This window comes from Drosophila erecta, unplaced genomic scaffold (genome assembly GCF_003286155.1).
Source record: "Drosophila erecta strain 14021-0224.00,06,07 unplaced genomic scaffold, DereRS2 tig00000021-arrow-pilon, whole genome shotgun sequence".
In the NCBI taxonomy this organism is placed as follows: domain Eukaryota; kingdom Metazoa; phylum Arthropoda; class Insecta; order Diptera; family Drosophilidae; genus Drosophila; species Drosophila erecta.
The window spans coordinates 21,634,188-21,659,968 of NW_020825198.1; the positions used below are offsets into that span (position 1 = coordinate 21,634,188).

The window sequence follows — 25,781 nt, forward strand, 5'->3', positions numbered from 1 at the left end:
TGGTTTCGATAGGTTTACGCTACAAACACTAATATTTTATTTTATGAATCTAATTTCTGACACTTTTAAACTCGCAGAGTTCCATATTCGTTAAAAATGATGCAACAGGTAGAAGAAAGCGTTTACCATATAAAGTATATATATTATTAATCAGGATCAATAGCCGAAGCGATCTGGCACTGAGCATCCGATTGAACGTCGAGATCTCAGGAACCTTAAAATCTAGAAAGTTTAGATACAGCATGCAGATTCAGAGAAGTAGACGTAGCGCAAGTTTGTTAACTGATGTTGCCACTCTAACGCCCTCAAACTGACCAACACTGTCACGCATTTTACAAAATGTTTTGATTTTTTTCGTTTTATTGTTTTTCTTGCCAATTTCTATTGGTATACCAAAAGCACTTTAGCCTCGCCCCTTTTACCGCCTACAATCTGCCCAAAACTGCACCGCCCCCACTATTCAACAATTTGTTAGTTTTTTTCGCATTATACTGTTTTCACAATTGCTTCGATATGCCAGAATAATATTGAAATTTCTCGTTCTGTCTTCCACTAGCAAAGTTTAGCTAGTTTAGCTTATATCAAGCTTCTGCCAGATATCATCGCTCGGTCTAGTTCATCTCCAGCGGATTCTGTTCGCTGTATCTCAGCCGCTTTATATGGAGATCGTGTTGGCTGGCTAATACCCATTATGCCATAAAGCGTTACCGAAACGCGATTAGCACGTCGGAAGTTACGCCCCTGGGAGCAAGGGATGCACATAAAAATGGGATGGAAATAGAGGAGCAGGACCAGAGGAATGTATGTAGGTGTAGGTAGCGGACAAGGCAATGAATTGATCAAATAAGTTGCAGCGATGGACAGATCGATAACGATCGATAATGATAATGATAGTGGCGATGTCGATGATGATGGGCCTGACCTGAGCAATGTGGACGAGGAAGGGCGATGGCTGAGCCATGATGAAATTGTTGGCTTCGATTTTGGCTAATTGCCGGAGTCCATTTGAAATGCCCACTTAGGGCTAATTGGTCCCCTCGGAAGCGCCGCCAAGAAATGTACAAACATTTCACGCTGTGCCTGTCATGGATGTTGTAATTGATGCTGCCGCCTTCGGGCTCCAGGCTTCACCATCCCGATGCCCGCTGCTCGATGCCCAGTCTCTGGGTCCTGCAACATTGTGTGCCATGTCAAGAGATGTCAACCCACCAGTGATGGCGACGGAACCACGATGTCCGAGTCCAGCCGACCACGACTGTGACTCCCTGGCTATGACGATGACGATGACGATGACGACGAGGACGGCGAATCTAGAAACTTTGATTGACTTGTGATTTGAAGGCGCGCCTAATTGAAGCCAGGCGGCTGCAAAGAGAGAAGCACATTCTGAGACTGGACTGGACCTACTGTACATCGGACTTTGGGTGCACTGTCCAAAACCGCATGCCTAAAACTCACAATAAGAGCTATTTGAAGTCGCTGTTTCAAAAGTATGTGTATTATAAGTCTGTGTCCTGTGATAGAAACCCAAAACGGAACAACCTCTTTAAGTTACGAGTAATGGAAAAAAGCTCTTCGGTCAATGTTTCTGATAGTTTATACATTTTGTGCATTTTTTTTACATTTGTATACCGATTAGAGACAGATCATTATCACAATTGTATTTAACAAACTGTTGTATTGCAATTACAACACTGTTCCGCCTTTTGTACTACATGCAACAGGAAAAAGGATTTTAAGAAGTTGAATAAATATACTTCATATGAACGTAAATGATTCATACACTAAGATAAGACTCATTTAGGTTAAGATAAGACTTAAGATATACATAAAGAAAAAGTCTAATCTAGGCAATTCCAACTTTAAAAAGCCCTTAACTCTACTACAAAATCAGCAATGTCTTCATCATGTCTCTAGATTTAGTATAAAAGTACCATTTACCGAGGGCTGTCGGATTCGGAAAACCTTTCCAAGCATAATAGTTCCTAGGTCTGACATTAGTTAGACTTTCCAACATAGCTACCTATCATACATATCCAACATAGCGGATGTATCTCGCCTCTTTAATAAGATAGCTTAGATTACTGATTAGGCAATAATATACCTTATGGCAATTATGCTCCATACCTGTTGAATAACTTAATTCAATATACTTGCAGTATCATTTTAGTTTGTGCAAAAATGTACTTTTTCTAGAAACATAGTCCACGCACATAATTGGCATACGTTTTTGAGACTGCTATGCAGTGTGATTGAAAACACTAGAATGGCACCCCTTTCGGATAAATGAAGTTGCCCAAACATTTATCTCAGTGCCTTCGGCTGGAAAAGAGCTCCTTGTGTTGACTGCCCTGGTAAAATGTTCGTGAGAAATGTCATTAATACGAGCGAACGATGTGACTGCCTGGAGATGCGGATGGGAATGCTGCCCGGCCGTGCCTCAGTCCGCCCTTGCCACTCCATCCACACCGCATTGTTGCACTTAATTAATGTGGGGATGGAGTGGAGGTGCTCCGTCCACCGCGCGTCCTCCTGACGAACACGCCCTCGGCATGCACTCGACGTGGTCAGTAGAAGCGGTGGTAGTCCCTGGACCACACCACGCCATATATGGGGTCAAGTCGTCAGAGGCGTCGTCGCAACTTGCGAAGGAGAGTGCTCCTTGGAGCATTTAGAACCAGGCGATAATAGTCGAACGTTTATCTATTCCAATGCAGCCGTATTGGACTAGCTGCACCCAAACCAATCGCCGCCTGCAAGGCGTTAACAAATTATTTGAAACATGTAGCGCCGCGTTGGCATCCAATAATCCTCCCCGCACTTAGATCCCATGGAGTCGTCCTCCTGGAGCGACCCCTCTGTGGGCCAAGCAGGCGTTAATAGGCATTGCGATGCGAATAATTTGCAATTATAGTTAATTGTAATCGTCATAGCTGATGTTCCTGTGCGGCAATCGAGAGTTGTTATTCGGTTTTCTTTTTCTTTTATTGAGATTGGCTTGCTCACCCAGTGTGTGTGTGGCTCGGGGCCATTGCAATATGTACAACATTTCGTGTTTGCTTAAGCGATCGTTTTACTTGGCTAGACAATGGATATTAAGCCTATTACTTACTGGAGTATGTGTGTTCGCAGGGGCAAAACATCTGTACAAATACGAGTATACCCGACGAACATCAGGTGGATTCCAGGGACTTCCCACTGCTCTAAGCATATTTTGTACAATTAAACTGAATGCTCTTAACGCAAATTCGAATCAAGTTTTGCCGAGATGGTTTACCCCTGCGTTCTTGAGTTATTTCAGAGCAGCAGAGCTGTTGGAATGTTATTAAAACTTTTGAAGTACAGTTTACTCTAATAAATCACAAGCCAAATATAACTCGGTAAGATTATTTAGGAATCAAGACCAGCAAACTGGCTTTAATCACTTACTTGTTAGAATCGTTGCTACAGCGAGAGTGTAAAATGTAACCAGTGTAGATGGTCGATATTGCTAAACTAGAGTAAGCTGCACTCTGCAGATCCGTGGACCTCTTGCCCGCTGACCGAGAGGAATATATCAAAATTCCTGGGGTCAGGTCGGGTCCGATCCTTAGTCACTAGGTCCCTATATGTATTCTTCGTATCGCAAACTTAGACGCAAAGATCTTATCAGTTATGACAAAAATATTACACTGATCGTGGAATATCATTCGCTTATTGCTGCTCCTTGGGAGCCGTACCTTAAAGATAAGAAAAAATACTCAGTTCCAGTGTTCTCGATGCTCGGTGCTCGGTGCTCGGTGCTCCTATGGGATCTACGGAATACTCAGTACAGGATGCCGGGATGGACAGCCCCGCTGCGCTGGAAGTACACATTCGGATTGCTGCTCAACGTGGGCTCCAGCGTGGTGTAGAGATTCGTTTCGTCCGGTCGTATAAACATGCCTAGAAGAAGCCAGAGTTACTATCAATTCGGAGTTCGTGAACGGCTTTAGTGCATATCGGTAGTACTGTTTGAGTGCAGGGATGCATTATCTCCAATGGGGTTACAAATCGTGAAAACCGACCTTGTTAAGTGGTACATGGTATACATTCCGTATAAGGTTTCCCTCTAAAGTACCCATTTAATGTTTATCTATTGCTTAAATCATATATTAGCGCAGTTTTCGACTGCTTCAAGTAACACAGACTAATCAAGAACTCCGCTAATTTAAGAGACGTTTAACTTAATACAGCCATTCACAAAATCAGTTAACATACATATATACTTGAAAGAATACTACTAACGTTAACATCAGTTGAATATTTTTCATAGTTTCTCTGCACTTAAAACCTTTTTTTAGTATTTAAGTTTAAATTTTGAAAAATGTGATGTTTATGAGTCAATTGAATTGAATTCACTAAGTGTGAATAATTTAAACAAATAAATATACAGCCAAGTGATAATAACGTACACTCTATCCACCAGATTGCATAATATTCATACACCACTTTCGGATGCCCTCCCTGCAGACGAACGGCAACATCCCTAGGGGATCGTCAGCAATCTTCGAGTATTACCTGGCGCATAGCGCAGCGTTTTGGCCAACTGCGCCGCTTGTGTCATGGAGGTTAGCGAGTTGCCCAACTGTTTGAGGGTCAACGGCGTGAGCGTGGGCGGTGCGGCTTGCTGTGGTGGCGGTGGTTGCGGTGGCAGTGGTGGTGGTGGTGCGGGAGGATAATAGCAGAACGGGTGCGGACTCAGGTGTGCTGGAAAATAGTGATACATACGCGTATAGCTCGGCGGTGCGGCGGTGACCAGAGCAACCCGATCTGTCGGCGGATTGCGGGGTTTGGTGGTGCGAGGTGCGGTGGAGCGGTGGTGCGGTGGTGCGGTGGTGGAGGAGTGGGTGCGTGTGTGGTTGGGAGTCCCAGTGCCCAGATCCCAGAGTAACCAAACCATTAACAAAACCAGTCGTGACCCACACACGCGTATTGGTAGTATTACGTATAGGATAAACATATATGTACAGTAATTATTGGTTTTTGACAATAAATGTAAATTCAATTATGTTTCGAAAAGGTAAAAGTACCGGAAACAAAACCAAAAGAGTCAACCAATAATGAAAGAGGTGCCGAGTGATTGATGAACATAAAGGTAATGAAAAAATTACAGAAACCACACGAATGGATTATGAAATGACATATGCAAGTGTGCGAGTCGTGAGCGTGTCGAGAATTTTTTGATTATGTTTGACAAGGTTTGAGGTGAAGTATGTTTTTACGATAGGGCGAAGATATGTATATAGTGTCGATGCAGCGATGATGATGGTTGGTGATGATGATGATGATGAGGAGGATATTTTGTTTTCGTCGTTGATGTTGTAGATGAGTGTCGTGTTGGTTGGCGGTGGTTTTTTGATGACATATGTTTGCATGACAAGACAAATAAAGAGTAAACGAAATAAAATAACAAATAGGTGTACGTATGTGCTTAGATAGCAGCCACAGCCACATGCTCGCAGATAAATCACTAAATATGTCACAATTCTGCCCACGGTCAGTCTTAATTGGCCTGACCCAGAGCCCGAACCCAGGCGCAGATGTTCCCAATTCGAGGAAATTACCTTGCCATATTTCACACTTTTGCCGGCCAATTTATGGCGGACCTAATGATGTCAAACGATTTCATGTCAATGGGTTAAATCTGCACCCTCGAGCCGTGGAGAAAGTCCCACTTGTGTGCATTTATTTTTGTTTTTACGGGTATTGGGCAAAAGCCCGAGCTATATCCATTGGAATCTTAATCGGTTTGTGTTGGATTTAAAAACAGTTTTTGCCCTTGTTTATCCATTTTACGTAGCTGTGATAGCTTTATTACCGCAAAGGGTTAAAAAACTTGTGTAGCGAAATACCCACAGGCTTGCTACACAATTTAAATTTACAACTTACACATGATGCCGAAAAAAAAATATGCGTTACGGTTGCAGTTGCAATTTTCCCCCTTGTCTGAGTTAATAATAATATCCAAACCAGTTCAAGCATAGGCATATTTTTGGTTTCCCTCCGATTTAGCAAATCCAGTTTCCCTTTTAGATAAGAACCAGACATAATTGTTCGACTATTTATAACTCTCGCAAGCTTGTCATAACTAGTATCCAGTTGGCCCCTGAACTTCTGGTTAATATTCAGTTAAGAGGTCCAAGGCCTTAGAAATGTAAGCTAAAGCAACGGACTGCAGCTGGGGCAATAATATACGATTATTATTATATTTTCAACAGCTCTGTGGGCCGACGAATTGAACGAGTGTGGCAAACTGTGTTAATGGCATGAAAACCGACCAAAAGATCACAAAACCGGGACGAACACAGAGGCTGGAAAATCGGGGGATCTGAACTCTGAACGGTGTTAAATGCTGCTGTTACATGCCGACCTCCTTTTTTCCGTGGCACTCTCTTGGGCTTCTAATTAACTTAGAACAAATACTGCAATTAAGCCCGCTTGTTTTTCTGAGACTTCTGTTCTGTTTCCCCTACCGCGAATGTGGAATTATGTGTCAGAAAATGAAACTGCATGTGTGAGCCGGAATCCGAATCTTTATCTGTATTCGTGCGTATGTATCTGTATCTGTATCTGCGGTGGGCAAGCTTTTGCATTTCGCGTTAAAAAGAAACTAGTTTTCAGCAGCAGCCGCCAGCTGAAGCGGCAAATTTGGCTTAATTCCGTTTGGGCCGAGACCAACGAGAAAATCTTTCTCTCCGATTTGAGCCGTCTGTCAGCTCACTTGGCCATTATGAATTATGTGCGCCAGCATTAAATATGCTACTTTAGCTCACAGCTGACAGCCAACTTAGCGAAACGGGGCGAAATATAACTAAAAACGCTAATTAAGTGCAAATATGTATTTCCATTGTAGAGATTGGGTTTCTTTGGTGTTGGTGTACTACGTATCTATGTGTGAGGCCGCCATAGGAGCAAGGAATTCTATATGGCTAGAGATGGCAGGAATACGTGACCCTGGCATTTTAGAAATAATGTTTAAAAGGGGTTTTCCCTTTTATAGATCTTCATAACCTAAGAAATTGAATTTTTAAATATTTCTTAATTTAGTTTGACGCACTTAATTAGATCTTGTCCGTTACAAAAATGTCAATTTATACATATATCTGAGAATTACTGTAGAATGACATATTTGTGGCATTGTTTTTATATTTTTTAAGACAAGTATGCATACCATATTAATTGGTTTGTTGACGTTATCCTATTTAAGTTATGGGAATAGAAATATGTACCCAAGGCTTGTCTCCCGGCTACAGTAGAAATTCTTTTTATGAATTATTTCCCTTCTTGAACTGAGCGATTTATTCCATCTCCATTTTTCTCCCACTTTTAATTCCTCTTTCCGTGTGTTGCACGGCTGTTTTTACTTTTCCTCACTTGCATTTAATTATTTCTGCCTCTTTCACCGGCTGGGGAAAATTCATTAAAATTGCCCATCTCTATTGGCGGAGACAGAGACAGAGCCACGTTTTGCATTTCGCATTTGCAGTTTGTCGGAGTGCCCCCGCCCCAAGTGCATCTGCTTCCTCACCCTGGGCCCAGTATCTTCTATCTGGCTGGCAACAAGTTGGAGTTAAACCAACTGCCGCACGTTGACTGATTGCTACGTGCAGATTGTCATTGTTCGTTTTTGTTGTAGGCCCAGCTCAGTTGCTCAGTTGCTAGTCGCCCAGTTGCCTTCGCCGCTGTTGTTCTTGCCACAGCCGAGTTGCTTTTGTTACTGCTGCTGTTGTTAGTTGCTACATACTTTGCAGACTTGAGTAATTTCTTCGCCGAGCGCTGGCTTTTTGCTTTTTTAGACTTTCCTCATTGGCTTCGGCGTTGACTCTTTCTTTCTGCCTCCGGCGGCCGCAGCGCCAAAGGTTGTTGCTTTTGCCTTGGAAGTTGTCTGGCTCTTTGAGAGTGAGTTGCCAGATGTTGTGATATCACGAAGCAGCATTATAACTAATTGGCCACGTTCGTTCTAAGCCATCCCATCCCATCCCATCCCATACCATCTCATACCATCCCATACTATCCCATACCATCCCATTCCATTCCATCCGAACCCAACTCCCCTATCCCCATCCCCACAACTCCTCCAGCCAGAGTTCATTGTCATGAACTGCGCTTCGGAGGTTTCCATCCCATTTCGAGGCGGAAGAAAAGCATTTTTCACATGGCCGCAACGATAGGCAATTTGCATATTTCGGCTAAGGGCGTATGGCCTTCGAATTGCTACAATTCAATTTACATTTCAACTAAGTGAGTGCTTTAGATGGGTTCAAAACTACAGAGCCGCCAACAAGAAAAGTGATTAAGCTATCTTATAGGTCACTTTTTAAAGTCGGATTTTAAAACAGAAATAATACATTTAAAATAAATCTTTTAGTCAATGGATTCATTCTTGCTCTCAACTTATTGGAAATGACTGTTTTTAATGCTTTAATTTGAATAAGTGGACAAATTAGTAAGATTTAAGCCGTAAGCCGAACTAGTATTATTTTTCTTGGCTCCTCATTATGGTTTTCCAACCTTTGCATATATTATATTTAAACAATAATGTTCAACAAGAATGCAAGCAAATTTAAATTTCACAATCATATAGCTCATCTCTTATATGCTATTGAGGCTTGTTTATTGTATTTAACTGCTTGCAATGACTTATTGTAGCAGTAGGGATGGCAAATGATTAACACTTTAAGTCAGCCATTCGTGTTAAGCGGAACCCACGGAACACATTTTTCATATATGCCCCTATTCTTTCATCCCTGGGCGGCAACGTCGAGTCGATGAATATACCGTAAGGCCGAGGCGATCTCCTGGCCAATTTAGCGTAATAATTTCAGCATGTGCAGTTGGCGAGCGGCTCATTGGCTCATTGGCTCCCTCGGCTTCCTCAGATCCTCTCCCGCCGCGATCGGATGGCCTGAACCGCTTTGGACCAGGCTAAGAGCTGGTACCAAGAGCTGAGTTGGCTTTTCCGCTTTCGGTTTCATTGCCGCAATTCGGAACTGGTTATCGATTACGCTGCTGGCCGGCTGCTGGCACTTCTAGGCAAAACTAAATATCATCGCTGCGCAGCATCCAGCCCGGCTCTCCGTGGCAGCGGCTCCTATTGCAAACCGCTATAATTTTGTGGTAATATACAGTGACGCTCGTTTCAAGCACGTGCTGGCAGCATTTACCCAACTCATATATTAAGTCCCATACACAGCCGCCGCAGCGGACTGCAAACTGAAGTTGCTTACGATACTCAACAACACGTACTTCACAGATTTGTACATTGCGCCATCGTCATCATCGTGATTATCATCTTGCCCATCATCGTTGTCAAGTTTTCTGCCCCGCGCTGTTCTGTTTTGTTCTTTTGTTTTTGCTCTTTGGTTTTTCAATTTCAAGTTCGTTGCCTCAGTCTTTGGTCTGCTGGCAGTGGTCTTAGAACAATTGAGGCTAATCGAATCTTTTTTATGTCATATTTTCGACAGCTGATGCTGGTCGAGGCGTTTCGATGGGTGCCCCACGGCAAAGTTATGCTCTAAACAAAGCCAAGTTAACAAAAATCATTTGATGGAAATTGTGCCTGATGTGTTTTTTAGATTGCTTTAAATTTGGTTCTAATAACTGACAGCCTAAGCAATCAAATATAACAGTTGGCTCAATCTCAAAGTTGTGCCATCAACTTCGAAGAATCAAGGAAAAATGTGTTTTCCAACAATATAAAGGTAAATTAAGGTAAATTATTATTCAAATTTGTTTTAACGTGTTTTCTATTTTAGTTGTGTTGTGCTGGTGAATACTTTCGATGTAAGTAACAAATAATCGGTATTTTCCGTGAGTATAGTACAACATTAAAAATATTTTATTTGCTGCAAACGAAGAACACAGGGGACGAACTTTTGGTTCACTTCTTCAGTCAGAAACTTAATGCTTCCCAATTAGTTTTGTGCGCAAAATATAATTCCAAAAAGGAATGTAATATAATCATGGCCATAATTTATGCACTTCTCATAACATAAATGGGATTTCTTTCATCTAACCCCTTTGGGCCAACTGGTTTACGACAATGAAGCAACCTTTTGGAAATATCCATCAATAACACACGAAACCTCGGCTGAAGCTAAGCTTCAGGTCCTCAAGTGTGCAAAAAATACAAAATCACAGATACAAAGCCAATTTCTGGACGGTTCACAGTTAAATGACTATGTGGCCTCCCTGGGCTCTTTATTGACAAATCCCCATCGATCGATAAACACATAAGACAAATAGAAAAAACTTCCGCACGGGCCTCTGGAGTGTAGCGACAAGCTTTAACCTTCCAAGGTCTGATCGAATCTGCTTGGATCTGCCCGGCTCCACGGGCATGAATGATCGATTTTATGTATGTGGCTGCCTGGCATAAAGTCACTCAATAAAATTACAAAAAACTGCGACGCCGAGAAGAGAGAACAAAGACCGCTGGCAGATGCCCAGATTGATGGGCCCGTCTTACTGACCAACTGGCCAAGTAGCGTCATTGCCAAGTCGAAGATGGGACACTCTGCAGATTGATAAGGTCACTGAATCGATTCGCGCGGCCTCTGGGCACAGATTCCTGTTGCAGTTTTCCCACCAAGCGTTCGGTGCCCAGGGGTTAGGGTATTATGATAACATCACGCAGCGGCAACGGAAGTATGTACGAGTATCTATTTTTGTGGCACCGCCTGTCATCGCGCCGCTCGTTGTTAACAGCGCTTGCAACAATGCGACTTCAATTAAAGCAGCCCAGCAGCCTTGAACTCTCCTCCAATCAGCGGCAACAGGCTGCTCATCCCCACGACATCCTTACCAGCCAAACGCGCACACAGCAAGAAATTATGCTTAACTCACTTAAACATGTCTCAGATTTTCAACTGAGTAATGGGTTTTATGCGAGCAAAAACAAATGACTTAGGCAAGGAACACTTAAGTTGGTTGGTCACGTATCAATGCTAGTTCATATTTTGGTAGCTTTTGGACTTGCTGAAGATACGCTTCTCTCTTGTTTAAATGTCTAAATTCTGCCAGGGTATAAGAGCTTTGAAACTAGTTTCCTTCGTGTTTCTAAATAATATTCTTTAAGCAGTGGTTTTGCAAGGCATATGTACATAGATCCATTAAAATATACGAGTATCTACATTTTTCTGTGTGCACAAAAGACGCGAGCTGCAGCTGTCAATCTGCGTTCATTCCTCGCCTTCGACTTTGACTTCATGGCGGCAATCATCGAGAGCTGGCCTCCGTCTGCGCCCTTTCCCCTGGTCCACTGGTCCCTGGTCCACTGAACCCCTGCTCCTGCCCTTGCCCTGGAATCTTTTGGCCCGGCTCATTCCTTGGCGTCAACGCCGTTAGCTGTCGTTTAGTTTATTGTTGCAAATTGTTCAGTGAATTATGTGCCGAACTGCTTGCTGCCAACGACCACACACACAAGTGGCAGTGAATGTGTACGAGTATGTTTAAAGGCTTGGCAGGAAATTCGATATTATGGATTTATTGGAAATGTCTTTCGATTCGCCCTGCGGTTTCGGCTTACCAGTTGTGCGATTCCCAATTTGGATCATAGAAGTTTATGATTTAAGGCCATGAAAGTTCTTTATGACTTTTATGTATAAGTGCGTCTGAGTTTATGAAACATCTGATGGCCAAGTGGAGTTCAGAGCCCTGGTATATAATCGATCTATTTCCTGCCCGAGCTAATGGTTTCTCAACTTGCACATGATCGAGAACCTTAGCAGTAGATTGCATCTTACTTCAGGGGCAAACATCCAATAATTTGCCTCTCCTTAAGCTGTCAACTCGCCAGCCAAGTCAAGTTTGTTGCCCAAGTCATTTGCTCTTCAATCAGCCCGAGCAATGGCACGAAAAGGGAAAAACTTTTGATTTTTCTCTTGCCTCATCGTTGCCTTATGTAAATTTTCAGCCGCTGCCCACATGCAGCTCCAGTTTTTTCTTTCTGTGCCCTTAATCAAGCCGGAACCCTTGCTGTCGCTGCCTTTGGTTCACTTCACTCACCCTGGCTCAAGTTGAAGTCGAAGTCGGAGTCGGAGTCGAAGAGTCAGCGAGACAACTACACAACCCACACACATGTTTCTGGATCGGATCGGATTGGATCGGGTTAGACTATGGGCTGAGGTATGGTCTGGTCTGGGTACGATAATGGCAGCGATTGCAGCTCTCGGCTGATGTTTGCTTCTTTTGCTTGTTAAGCTTTGTGCCTACTTTGATTTTCCTGTGCTCCGTGTGTCTCCAGACATTTGTCGTTGGCTCTTAAGGTTTCTGCCTGCTGCCTAGTTTTTCGTTCGTCGTTGATTTCTGTTACCCCTCAAATGCACTTTCAATTGCAGACAGCTTGACGTATATATATGCAGCCGGGTTAGAGCACTATATCTCTCATTTATCTATCTATATACGAACCTACCTATATTTCGTCTGTCGCTGGCTGCTGCCTGCTGGCTGTTGGCTGCTGGCTGGTGCCTCACTTGCACCGAGTCGGAATAGGAATTGGAATTGGAACTGAAATCGGAATCGGAATCCGAGGCACTGGGCTCTGGCTCTGAGCCCCGGCTGCCCACAGGCACTTTGGCTTGTGGGCCGTGGCTCCAACTCCAGATTCGGCTCCAGCTTCCCCAAAGTTTCAGCTGCACCTCGGCTTCTGTCCTGCCCCGGACTTGGACTTGGAGTCGTCGTCAAGTAGCTGCCATGTAAAACGCTTCCTACTTCGGCCTACCAGCGCATTGTAATAATTTGGAAACCTATTGCAGCTCTCGGCCACTACGCAAATTATGAGGTAGCTGGATTTCGTGAATGGATTTGATCATTTGAAATAGTTGAAAACGTCCAATGCCTTATGCAGAAATTGCATCTTCGGTTAACAAAATCTACAATGTCTTCAATTTCGGTTGGCCCATGGTAGTAATATATAGTAGTAATACATAGTTACCTCAATTAAGTTTTCAATTGCCTAACGCGGTGAGCAGAGCATTTCTGCTTCGTTTTCCACATGAACTACTCTAAGTTTTCCTCTCCCATTTCCATTCGAAATGCTTTTGCTGACTGTAATAATACTTTTGTGATGTATTTACTTTAATTAAATTACGTAAAGTGTTACGTGGCCTAAGCACGCACATTTTGAAGACTCCACTGGACGCCCTTCCTCCTCCGAAGTGCCCATATTATTCCAGTTCGCCATACATGTAAGCCACTCCACTTGTGCTTTCATTAGAAAGCCAAAATATTTTTAAGGCTTAAGTCTTCTTGTTGTTTAGCAAGAAGAAAACGAAAACTAATAAATAAATTACACATAAATTCCAAAATTGCCGAAAATTGCCAAGTCTGCCTTAACGGTTAGTCGGCTCAATTGAAAAGCTCTTTGAAAAGCGAGTTTCATTGTCAACGAAATTTATCACCGACTAATGTGAAATTTCACGAATAAGTTTTCAGCGCTGTTGATGGCTTTATTTGCATCGCCAGAAATGATTTAAGCCGCTTCAGCGAAAACTTAATCAAAGACCTAACCCACGAACCTGGACGTTCTCACATAGAAAATGAAAACGAAAGCTGAAAGACAGATGGATCGTTGGATGTGAGCTCTTTTTACACTTGGCTTACACGACGAATGCGGCGTCGGAAAAATTAATATACCAAACAATTACACGGCCCGGCAAAACAATTTTAAGCCCAGTTAATGCCGTCGCACAGTGGCTGCAAGCTACACAAATTCGCTGCGAAAAATTGCCCATAATTGCTAGTGGCCGAGAAATGAAAGCGCTCAAATTTGCATACAAGCAAATGAAGCGCAGCAAAAGGAAAATTGCCACACATACTAAGTGGAAAAGAAATGCAAAACCAATGCGAATGAAAATAATAACAGGGCGCGGTTCGTGAAACTGTCTAATTATTATTTGACATTGGCAATGACATCGAAGCCGAGAGTGCCGCATTTGGATTTTGATTTCAAAAACAGTTGGACTGATGCTGATTAAAAAATATGATGATTATTGGAATAATAATAAACAATGATGTTGGACACAAATGATTACGTCCAGCTTATTGCCTAGAGCATTTCAACAAAGACACTACAATTATTCTAGTGTCTTTGATTTCAAGTTAAAAACATGTATTTTATTTCTAGCTAATTTCAATTCCTACCTAAAAATAGTGAAATATACTTTGATTTGTCATTTCAGCTACTCGTACCACTGTACATTGGCTACAGTCTGCTGAAGCGCACAGTGTTTGAAAGTTAAGACTTTTGCTTTTCTTCCCCGCGACTTTGTTTTTGCTTTTAGAAAGACCAAACAAATGGATAAACAAGAGTTCAAGAGGTTGCCAGCCCCGCCCCTTTGCGCACATGAGGCAAGAAAGAAAAGAAAGTTATTACAAAATTAACAGAGGCTGACAGCTGACAAGGGCAAAGGGATGGGGCAGAAATGGAACTGTACCCAGCTTGAGTGGTGTACGAGAGCCCCGGGCAGAAATTGTGACAAATTTGGGTAAGAAATAGCTGGTAGGAGCGGGACTTACCACCTCCGTTGTTGGCACTGGAGCAGTGCTTGGAGCTGAGGCCCTGACCCGTGTTGGATGCAGAGTTGGGCAGACCGCAGCCACTCATCACGCCGTACTTGATGGGTTTGAAGTGGAAGAAGGAGGGCGAGTAGCCGGATCCGGCGCGGCTCAGGGAGCTGAACTGCTCCTCGCGATCCTCCACGTAGAGGCCCTCCTTGCCCATGGCCGCCAGTTGCCTGCCCTTGGGCATGAACATCACCAGGAAGACAGTGGCGGAAGTGGCTACCAGGCCGAAGGCCACGCAAGCGTCCTTGTGCCGCTCGGCCACGGCCAGTCCGCATAGCATCCATCCCAGCCAGATGGGGATGGCTCCTCCGATGGCCAGCCCGATGTAAGTGGCCTCACGGTAGTTGTCCCGGATGCCGCGCGACTTAATGGCCAGCACGGCGATGAAGACGATCAGAAAGATAATGTAGATCAGCGAGAAGAGCAGCTCCGAGAACTGGGTCTTGCAGAGCGGTATTAGCACGGTGCTGACCGCCGCTATCCGGGTGTAGATCTCCGGAGTGCCGTCCAGCGTGGTGTAGGACGTGGGGTAAAACAGTGCCGAGTAGTTGGTCTGCGAGGCCACGGTGGTGCTAAGAAAGCCACTGCCCATCACAGGCACACTGGTGGTGTACACCTCCGGTGGTTGAGTGAGCAGCCACTGACCTCCGATCGCGACCTGGATGAGCAGCGCAAAGAGGAGCAGCAGTCCCTGGTATGGAGCCGGCAGATACACCCCTCCATTCAGACTAATCAGAAATACGCACTTGACCAGCAGGGCGGCAAACACCAGGGCGTAGGCCACGCCCACTCCGAAGCGGATGGCCCCGCAGCTGATCAACGAGGGCTGAGCGGTGATGATGGCCCCTAAACTAGCGCAGGCGAAAAGGCCGAGGAGCAGCATCTGGCCCAGAAAAAGGTGCCTTCGCGACGGCGACGTCCGCCAGGCCTTGAAGAGCACAAAGATCTCAAAGGCTGCCATCATAAGCATGGTGAGGGTGGCCAGGACTAGCACCGGCACCACCCACGGCTCCTTGCGTAGGCCTGCGAAGGGCAAGTGGGTGGACACTATGCTGGGGGGCGTGCTGTTGGAGCTGCTCCCGGGAGTCACCCGGCCAGTGGTGCCGGCTGCTCGCGCCTTCGCCCCCGAACTCCGACGAGGCGTGGCTGGTGTGGTGGTGGACGTGGTGCTGCTAGAACTGCTGGCCGACAGTGTGGGTACCACAAAGAATTCCGTCGACATTTCGAGACGGGCGGCACTGGAGACATTGCCACCCGGAAAATTGAGATCCAATTGCTTGGCAGTTCGTTGGGACTGAGGAGCTGCCGGCGTAGTGGTACTAGTGGTGGTACTTGTGGTACTCGTAGTAGTAGTAGTGGTGCTGGTGGTATTACGGCTACTCGGCTTGAGCACCTGGTAGGCGTTACGATCGGTCTCCTGGCTAGTCACCAGGCGCACCCGCCGCCAAATGTTGTTTCCGTTAACGCTGAGGCTGCGCGACGCCGGCGTGGTGGCGATCAGCTGCAGGATCAGCAGCAGGATCAGCAGCAGGTGGCGTCTACCGGCCATTGAAAGTGCTGACCTTCGATGCCCTGGATCTCTGATCAAGTAATCAAACGCGGCACATCTCTCGCGAACGCACACTAACCACGCACACGCGATCGCGATTCTTCAGGCTCGTGAATTCTTCAGTCTGAGCAGGCCCTCGATCTTCAGTTCTGCGGTCTTATTCTTCTCGATTCTCGCGCTAAAACGTCCGCTTGCTCCGATCGCCCAACTGCAACTGACTGGCGGCTCTGCAAGTTGGGCTTTGGACCGGCTTAGTCGTTTGAGACCAGTTTGACGGCAGCCCAGTCGAACTAACACTTGTTTGAGTTCGATGTGCGTTTGCTAGCCCGGCTAACACTTTCAGGAACGCAATATTATAGCGTTGAGGCGTGGGAGGCAGTTGGGCTGTAAGGGGTTTATATGATTTTTGGCAACTTAATATTCCCCGAGCATCTAAATACTTATTAAATGTAGTTACTCGATCTTATGGGTTCTAGGGCTGAAGCATAGGTTCAACAACTACTGTTCGCAATCGCTCGACTACTCGGCGATATCTATGGATTCGATCTCTAATATCTATATCTATATATTATATCTATAATTTGATATTTGTCTTTAATTCCCGTACTATCCGTTGGTGTAAAAACTTTGGGAAGAGAAACCCATATAATCCAGGAACTCATTTACGTATTTATGAAGTTAGAAATAGTTAACAAATAAAATACATGTTCCATTTGATAATAATTCCAATTTGATTTCAGATTATGGGATACCATCGGTCTACCACCGCCTTTTCCCTGCGCAGTTGGTTGCAGCCATCCACAAGCAGACGCGATCCACAAACTTAGCCCAGGATCCACACTCAAACCGATTGCGGGATGGAGAACACTTTCATTCGTTCTGCATATGCGGAATTTCAGTTTATGGGCTCGCTGCTCGACTTGGCTGGTAGGAAAGTGCTACGGGCCATTATCTATTAGCCAACCGCTTTTGCGGTCTCCTCGCGGAGCCGCTCTCCTCGAAAACGACCCAACAAAAGGCCAAATAGCGAAATCCGCGCACAAAAGGCGATTGTAAATCAAAAGAGCGCTAATGATATATCGATATACAAAGTGTTGAGGCGGGAAAGGCAACGCCAATGGCGTTAGAAACGGCAATAGCAGTAGAAACTCGCTCTGATTCCTTAGGTATTATTGTGTTCGACGCGCGCTTTCAGCTAACCACAGTTAGAATTCAGATCACCTGAATGAGTGGGCAAAAAGGCGTTAGAAAAGGTACATATTGCATAAAATCGGCGTTCAAGTTGGTCTAAGCCGTAATCACACATGGTCTTTAGGGACTCCCCACAGCTACTGACCTAAATAAATATCTCACAGCTATTTCCTATATCTTCGAGCTACGTATATAACAATAGATAATAATGATGTTATAGGAATCTCGAAGGTATGTAATCTTTGAACTTATGTAAGATGTACTTATATGGCAATCCGATTTAACTAGCTCTGATGCCAAATTGTCCTGTGAGCGGTAAAGGCCAACTCTCTGAAGAATCTTGAGGTACAACCACTGGTCGAGTACGAGTCTGCGTTTTGGCCCAAGCGGACCGTATTGGCCACTAGACATTTATCTCCATATTTGGCGCGACCCGCAATACGCAGCCATTAGCAGCAACAAATGTTATGTAGATCGTGTCGACGGCGACTGGGCTCCACCGCCACCCCCACCCCCTTAGGACCGGACTAACTGGCCACCGCCCGACTTGCCAACTTACGGTATCGGTAGTGACGATCTGCGAGGGTCTGGAGGGTCGGAGTCCGGCATAGCGTTCTGTATTGACATGGAGGCGGGTAAATAACCTTTCGGCATGGCCCGAATACAGAGCAGTCAAATTTGTGACTGGCCATAACCGACCATAACTCAACTCGGCTTCTGCTGCGATCATAATCTAGAGCGATACGGGGGTATATACTATATGCGTGCCAGTCGCTCTTCCCAGTGCCTGTTGGCTAAGTAGATCTTATATTAAATAATATTGTATTACGAAGCGAGCAGGGATGATGAGGCAGCGTAATTTACGATCTTTTCAATTATTACTTGTCGCCGCTGAATAAAATTCCCTTCACGGTGTGCTTAATCCTGGCATTAGCTTATGCCGCTGTAGGCCGATTTCCATGATCCGTTTAATTAAAGCTGTCACTTGCCTGTTAGCCTTGCCAAACGGCCAGCTTCCCTTGGCAACAGTCCCAGTAACAGTGCTTTATGTAATCCCGCGGTCTTAGAGCCATCTTAGCTAATTAAAAGGCATTCTAATATTACGTTTCGCCTTTCTCCCGACCGCCAGATCACGTTTCACGACATACCCGAGATCCGAGACACATTGCGTTAATAACCCCTGACTGAGCACAAGATCAAGGCAGCGCTGTGGCTCGTGGTCAGGCCAAAAGTCAATAGGCCCACACCTTGGCCAAAAAATTGGTCCTGCTCTCGAAATAACCAAGTTTCATGTTGACTCATACCTGGCAGCTAGTACTATTGATTCCTACTGACTCGTATATTGGAAAAATTGAAACAATACCAAAACAAGAAAGAAAGCTAGCTTTGGCTAGCCAACGCTATACATGTATATAAAAACACTTTATGATCAAAAACAACGAAACTACTTTTTCTTTTTATTATTTTCCATTAATTTTCCGAATGTTCCTATGGCAGCTTTATGATATAATTGTCCGATTTTGGGAAAGTCGCATTTAAATAACTTTTAAGTTGGGAGACTATCTTGCGCATCAACGGACGAGCGGCTGTTAATACTGATCAAGAATATAAATAAGCAAAAGTCGCTTGCACTGCACTGCAAGCTGACTGAAATATCAATATGAGGAGCATAGAAAGGAACTTAAGTAAAATTCATGTATATTCAGAATCCCTGGATTCTGAGCATAAATGATCGTTATCGTTTTCCGTAGTGCTCTCATTACACGACTTGTGTATCAACTTTCTTTATGCCTAAAAATTATTCAAATTACTCGATGAGCCTAGAATATTGGCACGACTTCGCAGGGAGAAGTAACCAAACTGGCCGTGACCTCGCCGCCTAGATGGGCCAATACTACTTTGGTCGAATAGACCGCCGGCGCCAAAGATTGCGAATCCGTTCCAAAATTGATTGATTCCGGGTGATTTGAATGTCTGGCCCGAGACCTGGACAACCTCCGGGACCGGGACCTGGAACCCCGAGAACTTCTAGATTCTAGAGGATGAGGAAGTGCCGCCAGTTGGCTTGGCCAACGAAATGGGTCCGATAATCGGGCCGGACCTCTGCTTGCGGCTCTTTTTAGGCGCCATAATTTATATGCCAGAAGACAAGACGGTGCCGTCTGGGTCAAGTGTCAATCGGCTTACGATTTGCAAATGTTTCCGCTCATAATTCTATGGTGCAATTAATTTTTGGACACATCGATCGTTGAATTTTTGAGCAAGCAAAGACGCCGCCCGTAAATCTTCGGGGATGCATATTTAATTTAAATTGAAACCAGTTCTGCCAGTGCATTGAACCTGCCACAATCGGAATGAGCGGGACTCGGATGCCAAATATTCAGAGACAAAAGCCTTTTGGCGATCTTATTTATTTATCAATATATAGTGCGGCTCGCAACCCTTTTCCCCATTTCGTTCGGCAACATTTTCCCCGGGTTCATTGTCGTCCCTAAAAGAGCGAATTCTGATTTATAAGCGGGTCTTGGCCAAATGGCCGTCTTCTCCCTCATCCCCCCACCAGAACCCCTTCTTCGCGGCGGGGCTGCGCTTTAATCACGTGCGTGCAATGCGCATATGATGATGCGCCCCAATCCGAATCCCCCTGCTTGAGCCTTCAGTATGGCTCGATCCCTGGTCCCCGATTCCATCCCATCCCATCCCATACCATCCCAACCCAACCCAGAAGCGATCCCGACCCCTCCGATGCTCTTGACGATGCTGGGATGCCGCCCTGGACTTGCTTTTGTTACTGGTGTTGCAAGTGCTGGCAGGCCAAACACCCAGTGAACATTGCTCAACGGAGGAGTTCGCTTTCTTGCAACTCACAGTGGTGGGCAGGTGCTTAGGTACTCGTTTTCATACGCAAGCAAAATAATAAAGATGGTGAATGTGGAATATAGAAATGATAAATGCATTTCTGAGCCACATGTTACATATCTTATTATTTTGATCAGGATGGCCGCCGACATTTCTTATTAAATTATTATTCCCATCCCTGACCAATGAAGGCGAAAACGTAAAGTTCTGTTTTTCCATTATACTCTTGTATATCTACGCAGCATTCCATTGTTTGAGAGAATCATTTTTCGTGACACTTCTCTTCTGGGGCCTAGTTCGCTGACCTTGCATATTATATATCTCCTATTATTTTGATCAGGATGGTCTCCGACATTTCTTATTAAATTATTAAATAATTATTCCCGACCCTGACCAATGAAGGCGAAAACGTAAAGTTGTTTTTCCATTATACTCAATACTTGTATATCTGCGCAGCATTCCATTGTTTGAGAGAATCATTTTTCGTGACATTTCTCTTCTGGGGCCTAGTTCGCTGACCTCCGCTGTGCTTCCCACTTTTGGCTTATTCCATTATGCAGAATGCATATAAATGCAAGTGCAAGTATCGAAGTTAGTACGGGAGTGTTGGCCCGACTTGGCTGCCGTTGTGTGCGAGCACGCATGCGTGAAGCGTCCGTTTTAATCGTTGCCTGGCCATCGAATATTTCTTTGGCCACGACGCTCCGACGGCGATGACGACGTGGAGAGTTTGCTCGTAAATCCGGCGTATAAAAGGCACATAGCTCCCAATGGTGCCCCAATGGTGCTGGCCGGGAGGGGGAGCAGGGCAGGGGGTGTCGATTGTGCTGTGGGGAGTGGTGGGGTCAGCCCCGATGGCGAACTTGGTCGAGCAAGGCATAAGGCCTTCAGATGGCGGCTAACTCGGCTCTAAGGTGCCCGAGCGCAGTGGTCCGCCTGACCAAAGGCTGATTTACTATGATCCGCTTGAGTTTTATGTACAGAGAGATAAAATTTTTAAGATATTGACACCTTGTTAGGCGTTTGAGAGACAGCCGGAGCCGGGATTGCCGAGGGACTGCCATAAGGAAAAGAACTCTTCTTGGCCATAATCTCCACCGGGAACGCCCGCCGATCGCACCTTCCCTGGATTCCCATTCCCATTCGCATTCGCAGTTGCCCTTTTGCGTGGCTAATTGTGGTTAAAATTAAGTGCATTTCTCGCCGTCAAATGCATAAACTTGGGCCAGATAATCAGGACGACAGAGGTTCTCTTGGCCTGTGCGTGGGTGTCAAAGGCGGGCTTTGTTAAATTTATGGAATAATACATATCTTTACGGCTTCATTAGCGAAAACCCGTCCCCGTCCCCGTCTCCACAAGAAAAGCCATTCGACACGCTGTCTGCATTAGCGCCAAAAGGATCGGCATCGACATAGTCATCAAGCGTCATCCTCTTCGTCTTCGTCTCCAAGACTGCGTTGTCTATCTATCTGTCACTACGGAGAGTCGGTCCTCATTCTCGAGGCCCTGAGCCCGCGATTCTTTGTATGCACACTTCAAAGGGGTTCAGCTCGGGTCGCTTCGGTTGAGGAGAATGCTTCAGAGTAAGGAGATTCTGATTCCCAGTTCACGAAATCTGCATGTTTAATATATCTGCTGCTATTACTTGTCTAATAATAATAAGGTTTTAACACACCCAACTAAAATACAATTATGATTTCATTCATAGTATCTGGTATGGTCAAAAAATGCCATTTTAGTAGAACACATTTCAAAAACATTCTAACTTGATTAGATTGCAAAGTAGGTCATTCTTCTATTCAAATCAATTCATTTTGCGTTGAGCACTTTTATAAGTGCACCCCCAATTCGGTCACTTTTTCGGCGGAGAGCAGTCGGGTTGGTTCTTAGCTTCCCAGATTGATTGAGCCTTTTATTAAAGCGCACGTACAGCGTATTAAATAAATTGTTAGTTACGTTCCGGAACGGAACGGAATCGAAGGGAACGAGCCCGTCCCAGTCTCCAGACTCCAAGCCCAAACCCCAACCAAAGCCCTTCTCCTACGTCAGATTTTGTGGCAAGAGTGCTGTGCTGCGGCTCGGTATGGTGATGGTGATGGTGTCATATGGCACAACGCCCCCGAAGGTGTTGTGCGGGAAAATCTGAGGAACATGGCGGGAATGGACACAACGAAAGGAATTCCTTTTCCTACAACGTCCTACAACTTTGTGCGCGGCGAGCCGCGTCTGTGGGCCCGGGTCTGTCCAGATAGATGTCTATGCATTTTGCTTTATGGTCCAGCCACGTATCAATTATGTGCCAAAGTGCTAATGGCTGTTGACGGCTTCCAGCGTCCATTGTGGGTGTTGCCCCAAAGGAACATTCCTCGGACGACGGACGACGGACGACGTACGTATGCCGCAAAGGGTTTCCATCTGCCGCGGCTAAATTAGTTTTCCACTCCTCTGCACTGCGATGCAAGCGATTTCCTTCGGGCAAAAAGTGAAAACCAGTTTTAATTACCTATCCGCTTCGGCGGCGAATATCGCGTGTCGATCTGCAAGCGGAGCAATTCAATTATGACACAAATCCATCGCATGCCAAGCCAAATCCAATTCGGCATTAGATATCCAAAAACCTGCAAAGCCCAGTTAACGCAGTCGTGGCCAACTTTTCAAAGGTGTGTACTTTCTAATAGGTAAATGCTTACACTGGATAACAATAAACCTCTTAATATACTTAACTATTTTTACAAAACCAAAGTATTACCCTCTGTAACCTACTACCAAATGGAATTTAGCAGGCGTTTTGTGGCTTGTCAGTTTTTTAATGGGACATTAATTGAAGACCATAAATATCTAATTGCCCAATTGCTTAGTCTTCGTTGGCTTATATTAAATATGTAAAATGATCCCCGTTCAGGCTACCACCACTCATAGAGTTTCCATTGAACATAGCATAGATACATAGATTCTGGCCAGTATCGAGACAAACATTTGAGCCACAACGCCTTGGCTACCGAATCTGATCATAACCATCACCAATCAGGAATCGGCTTACAGCCAATCATCTAAACTTACTGTTGTCCACATCGCTGGTTCGGGGCTTTGGGGTCGGGTTCGTAATGCCCATCTGCATCCAATTAGACGGAGGCCCAGACGAAGGCTTTCTTCTAAGCCATTCTTTATTGCTCTGGGCCCTCGCTGAGCCCAATTGCGATGGCCTTTTTCGGGACGAATCGGCTAGTAACTTATACGCTTGTCGTTTACAGCGCATGATTAATGACCAACAAGGGCCTTAGAGCAAAGTTGTTAAGAATCCAGTGGTGGAATAGGGATACCAATGGAGCTGGGCTCTCAGCTTATTTTAGCCCAAGACTTTTGTTGCAGCTCCGAGCTGCAATTCGCACTGTTGTGGCCCAAAAAACCAGAACAAAGTCAACGAAATGTAAGCCAATCGTAGTAGGAGCTTTGTCAAGTCCTACTTCTGTGGGCAAATATAATATATAAGATTTTATAAGTACTTAACTGCCATACACGTTAATAAAATTATTTGCGAGCAATTTAAAATATTATGCAGGCACTGGGAAAAAAGGAAACACAAGAAACAATCCTAACAGCCTGAAATTCGAAGTCTAATGGTTCAAATGATTCCACACACCGAATTTCGAGAAGAAATATTTATTACGTGAGATACTTGCCCAGATACTTAATTACCAGATCGTAGAGCACAAAAACAAGTAAATCGCTGCAGTACATGTGAGTTTCACACCTGAATGTAATCGAATTTTTATCATTTTACCTCCGCATTGCATTGTTGCCAGGCAGCCTGTAGTTTTGAGTTGGAGTAGGAGCTCAGCTGGCTGCGAGCAGCCAGCAAATTGAAATTTATTGCCACTGAGCCACTGGAAATCCCGTCTGGGGTCTTTGGTCCCTGGTCCGTGCCCCCTGCTCCCTGCTCCCTGCTCCCTGCTCTTTGGACTCTGGCCGCCTCCATCGAATTGGCGAGATTTGGGGCCAGGCCAGGGCAGGGCAATGCAAAGAATGGTGCTGCTGCTTTTCTGTTTATTTTGGCCAGGCCAACTGGTCGCGTATGTGGGTCGCATTTATTACTGCCAGTCCTTCCACTGGGCCGAGACTTATTGTTAGATAAGAAGTGTGACGTTAGCCCATTAGAGACGGCCGCGGATGATGATGGAGCGTTGGAAATAGGGAACCGCGAATCCGCGAATCCGCGGCTCGGAATCTGGGATCGAGGATCGGGAATCGGGAATCGGAAATCGAAAATCGGGGATATGCCATCGCCTTTGATTGCCAGTCAGTCTCGGATTCAGCTCGCCAGTCTCGTGCTTAGTCACTTGCCATCAGTGGCCACTGCGAAATAGACCAGACCGATTACCAAACCAACGCCCGCACGACTTCCACTCGTACTTGACTTGCTCTTGGGCTTGAACTTGGACTTGGGGATTGGACTTGGGCTTGGACTTCGACTTGGTCTTTGACTAGGAGCCTTGTGGACTTGCCTACCGCCATCGGAGATTTATGGCTTAGATAAGCGCGAAAAGCTACAGATGCCTATGCAGCGGCAACCACTGCAAGGCGCGTCCCCGGTTTATTTCGCGTTTCTCGTTCGTGGGTGGCTCACTGAGTTTTGCCGGGAATAATATCTCTATTAAAAAGATATAGGAGAACATTGTCTGCATGGGCCACAGATCTTGTAAATGTTCATTTCGGTTCATGAATAGTAAAATTATGCGACTAAAGTTGTTTTTCCGAAGAGTTTGCTTTAGTGCTAGTGGGTAAGACCAAACCAAACTATTGAATATACTATCATAAATGTATGGTTGTAGTTTAAATACGATTAAAATGTTTTCTACTTAGGGCAATCGGAATTATTTGTGCTCCTTCCTTTGGCACTTTTGCGTGCCTTTAGCACCTAAATATGACACTTGAACATTATATTTAAATCTGTTTTACTAGGGAATCCAATTTAATTCATTTTAATTAATTAAATTAATTCTCAAATGTGAGGACGATATATTTGATGGCCAAAAGGTGCATATTTATAAGCAAAAAAAATGTAAAGCCTACTAGCACCATGCTAAATCAAAAAAAAATGTTATGTAAATTAGATGTGCGAAGCCATGGCATATTTATAAATCTCCCCTCGCTGGCAGTGCCTGCGGCACGTTGTTGTCGTCGTCTCGTTAGCGTGGCCCGATTGCTGGCTGCGATTGGAAATTGGCAACAGCCAATGGCCAAGAGCAGGAGCAGCCGGATAGGCAGCAACTATATCCGAGTCAACTTCTCTTTTGGTCTAGTCCTAAGGGCCGATCGATAAGGATCATAGTCAGGCCGGGGCTCTCCGTCTCCATCTCGCACAGAAAAGGCCCATCCTTCCGCAGGGAGTCCGGCTAAATTAATGAATGCCGCTTTTAATTCCTATCAGCTTTATCGCAGCGGCCGCATCTTAAATGAGGTCAATTATCAGCCAAAAGTGCAAGTTGTTCGCCTGCTCCGAGGGACTGGCAGCCCCTTTCTGCGGTCTTCCTCCAGATGAGTGATCTATCTGCCTCATAAAATTGAGTTTCACTTTCAATTGCCGCAGCCTGGCGA

At 45.0% G+C, this 25,781-nt stretch overlaps 1 protein-coding gene across 3 annotated transcripts; it reads right to left on the minus strand.

Annotated features, from left to right (window-relative positions):
* Nucleotides 1-2,972: 2,972 nt before the first annotated feature.
* On the minus strand, nt 2,973-16,355 carry LOC6543993. Of its 3 annotated transcripts, none has more exons than XM_015157449.2 (3): nt 14,539-16,355; nt 4,540-4,728; nt 2,973-3,924 (listed from the first exon to the last, which is right to left on the minus strand). In XM_015157449.2, the coding sequence occupies exons 1-3, from the start codon at nt 16,133-16,135 to the stop codon at nt 3,806-3,808; spliced, it is 1,905 nt and encodes a 634-aa protein (XP_015012935.1). In that variant the 5' UTR covers nt 16,136-16,355; the 3' UTR covers nt 2,973-3,805. The 3 variants fall into 3 exon arrangements, with proteins under 3 accessions (XP_015012935.1, XP_001973672.2, XP_015012934.1); XM_001973636.3 differs by having other exon boundaries at nt 4,540-4,791; XM_015157448.2 differs by lacking the exon at nt 4,540-4,728.
* Nucleotides 16,356-25,781: the final 9,426 nt, after the last annotated feature.

What these genes read in the sequence shown, in the direction of transcription:
- LOC6543993 (XM_001973636.3), bottom strand. Translation starts at nt 16,135, where the DNA reads ATGGCCGGTAGACGCCACCTGCTGCTGATCCTGCTGCTGATCCTGCAG. An exon ending in CAGTGCCAACAACGGAGGTG is followed by an intron (nt 4,792 to 14,538) that starts GTAAGTCCCGCT and finishes ATCCGCCGACAG; the next exon opens with ATCGGGTTGCTCTGGTCACC. An exon ending in AACGCTGCGCTATGCGCCAG is followed by an intron (nt 3,925 to 4,539) that starts GTAATACTCGAA and finishes GGCTTCTTCTAG; the next exon opens with GCATGTTTATACGACCGGAC.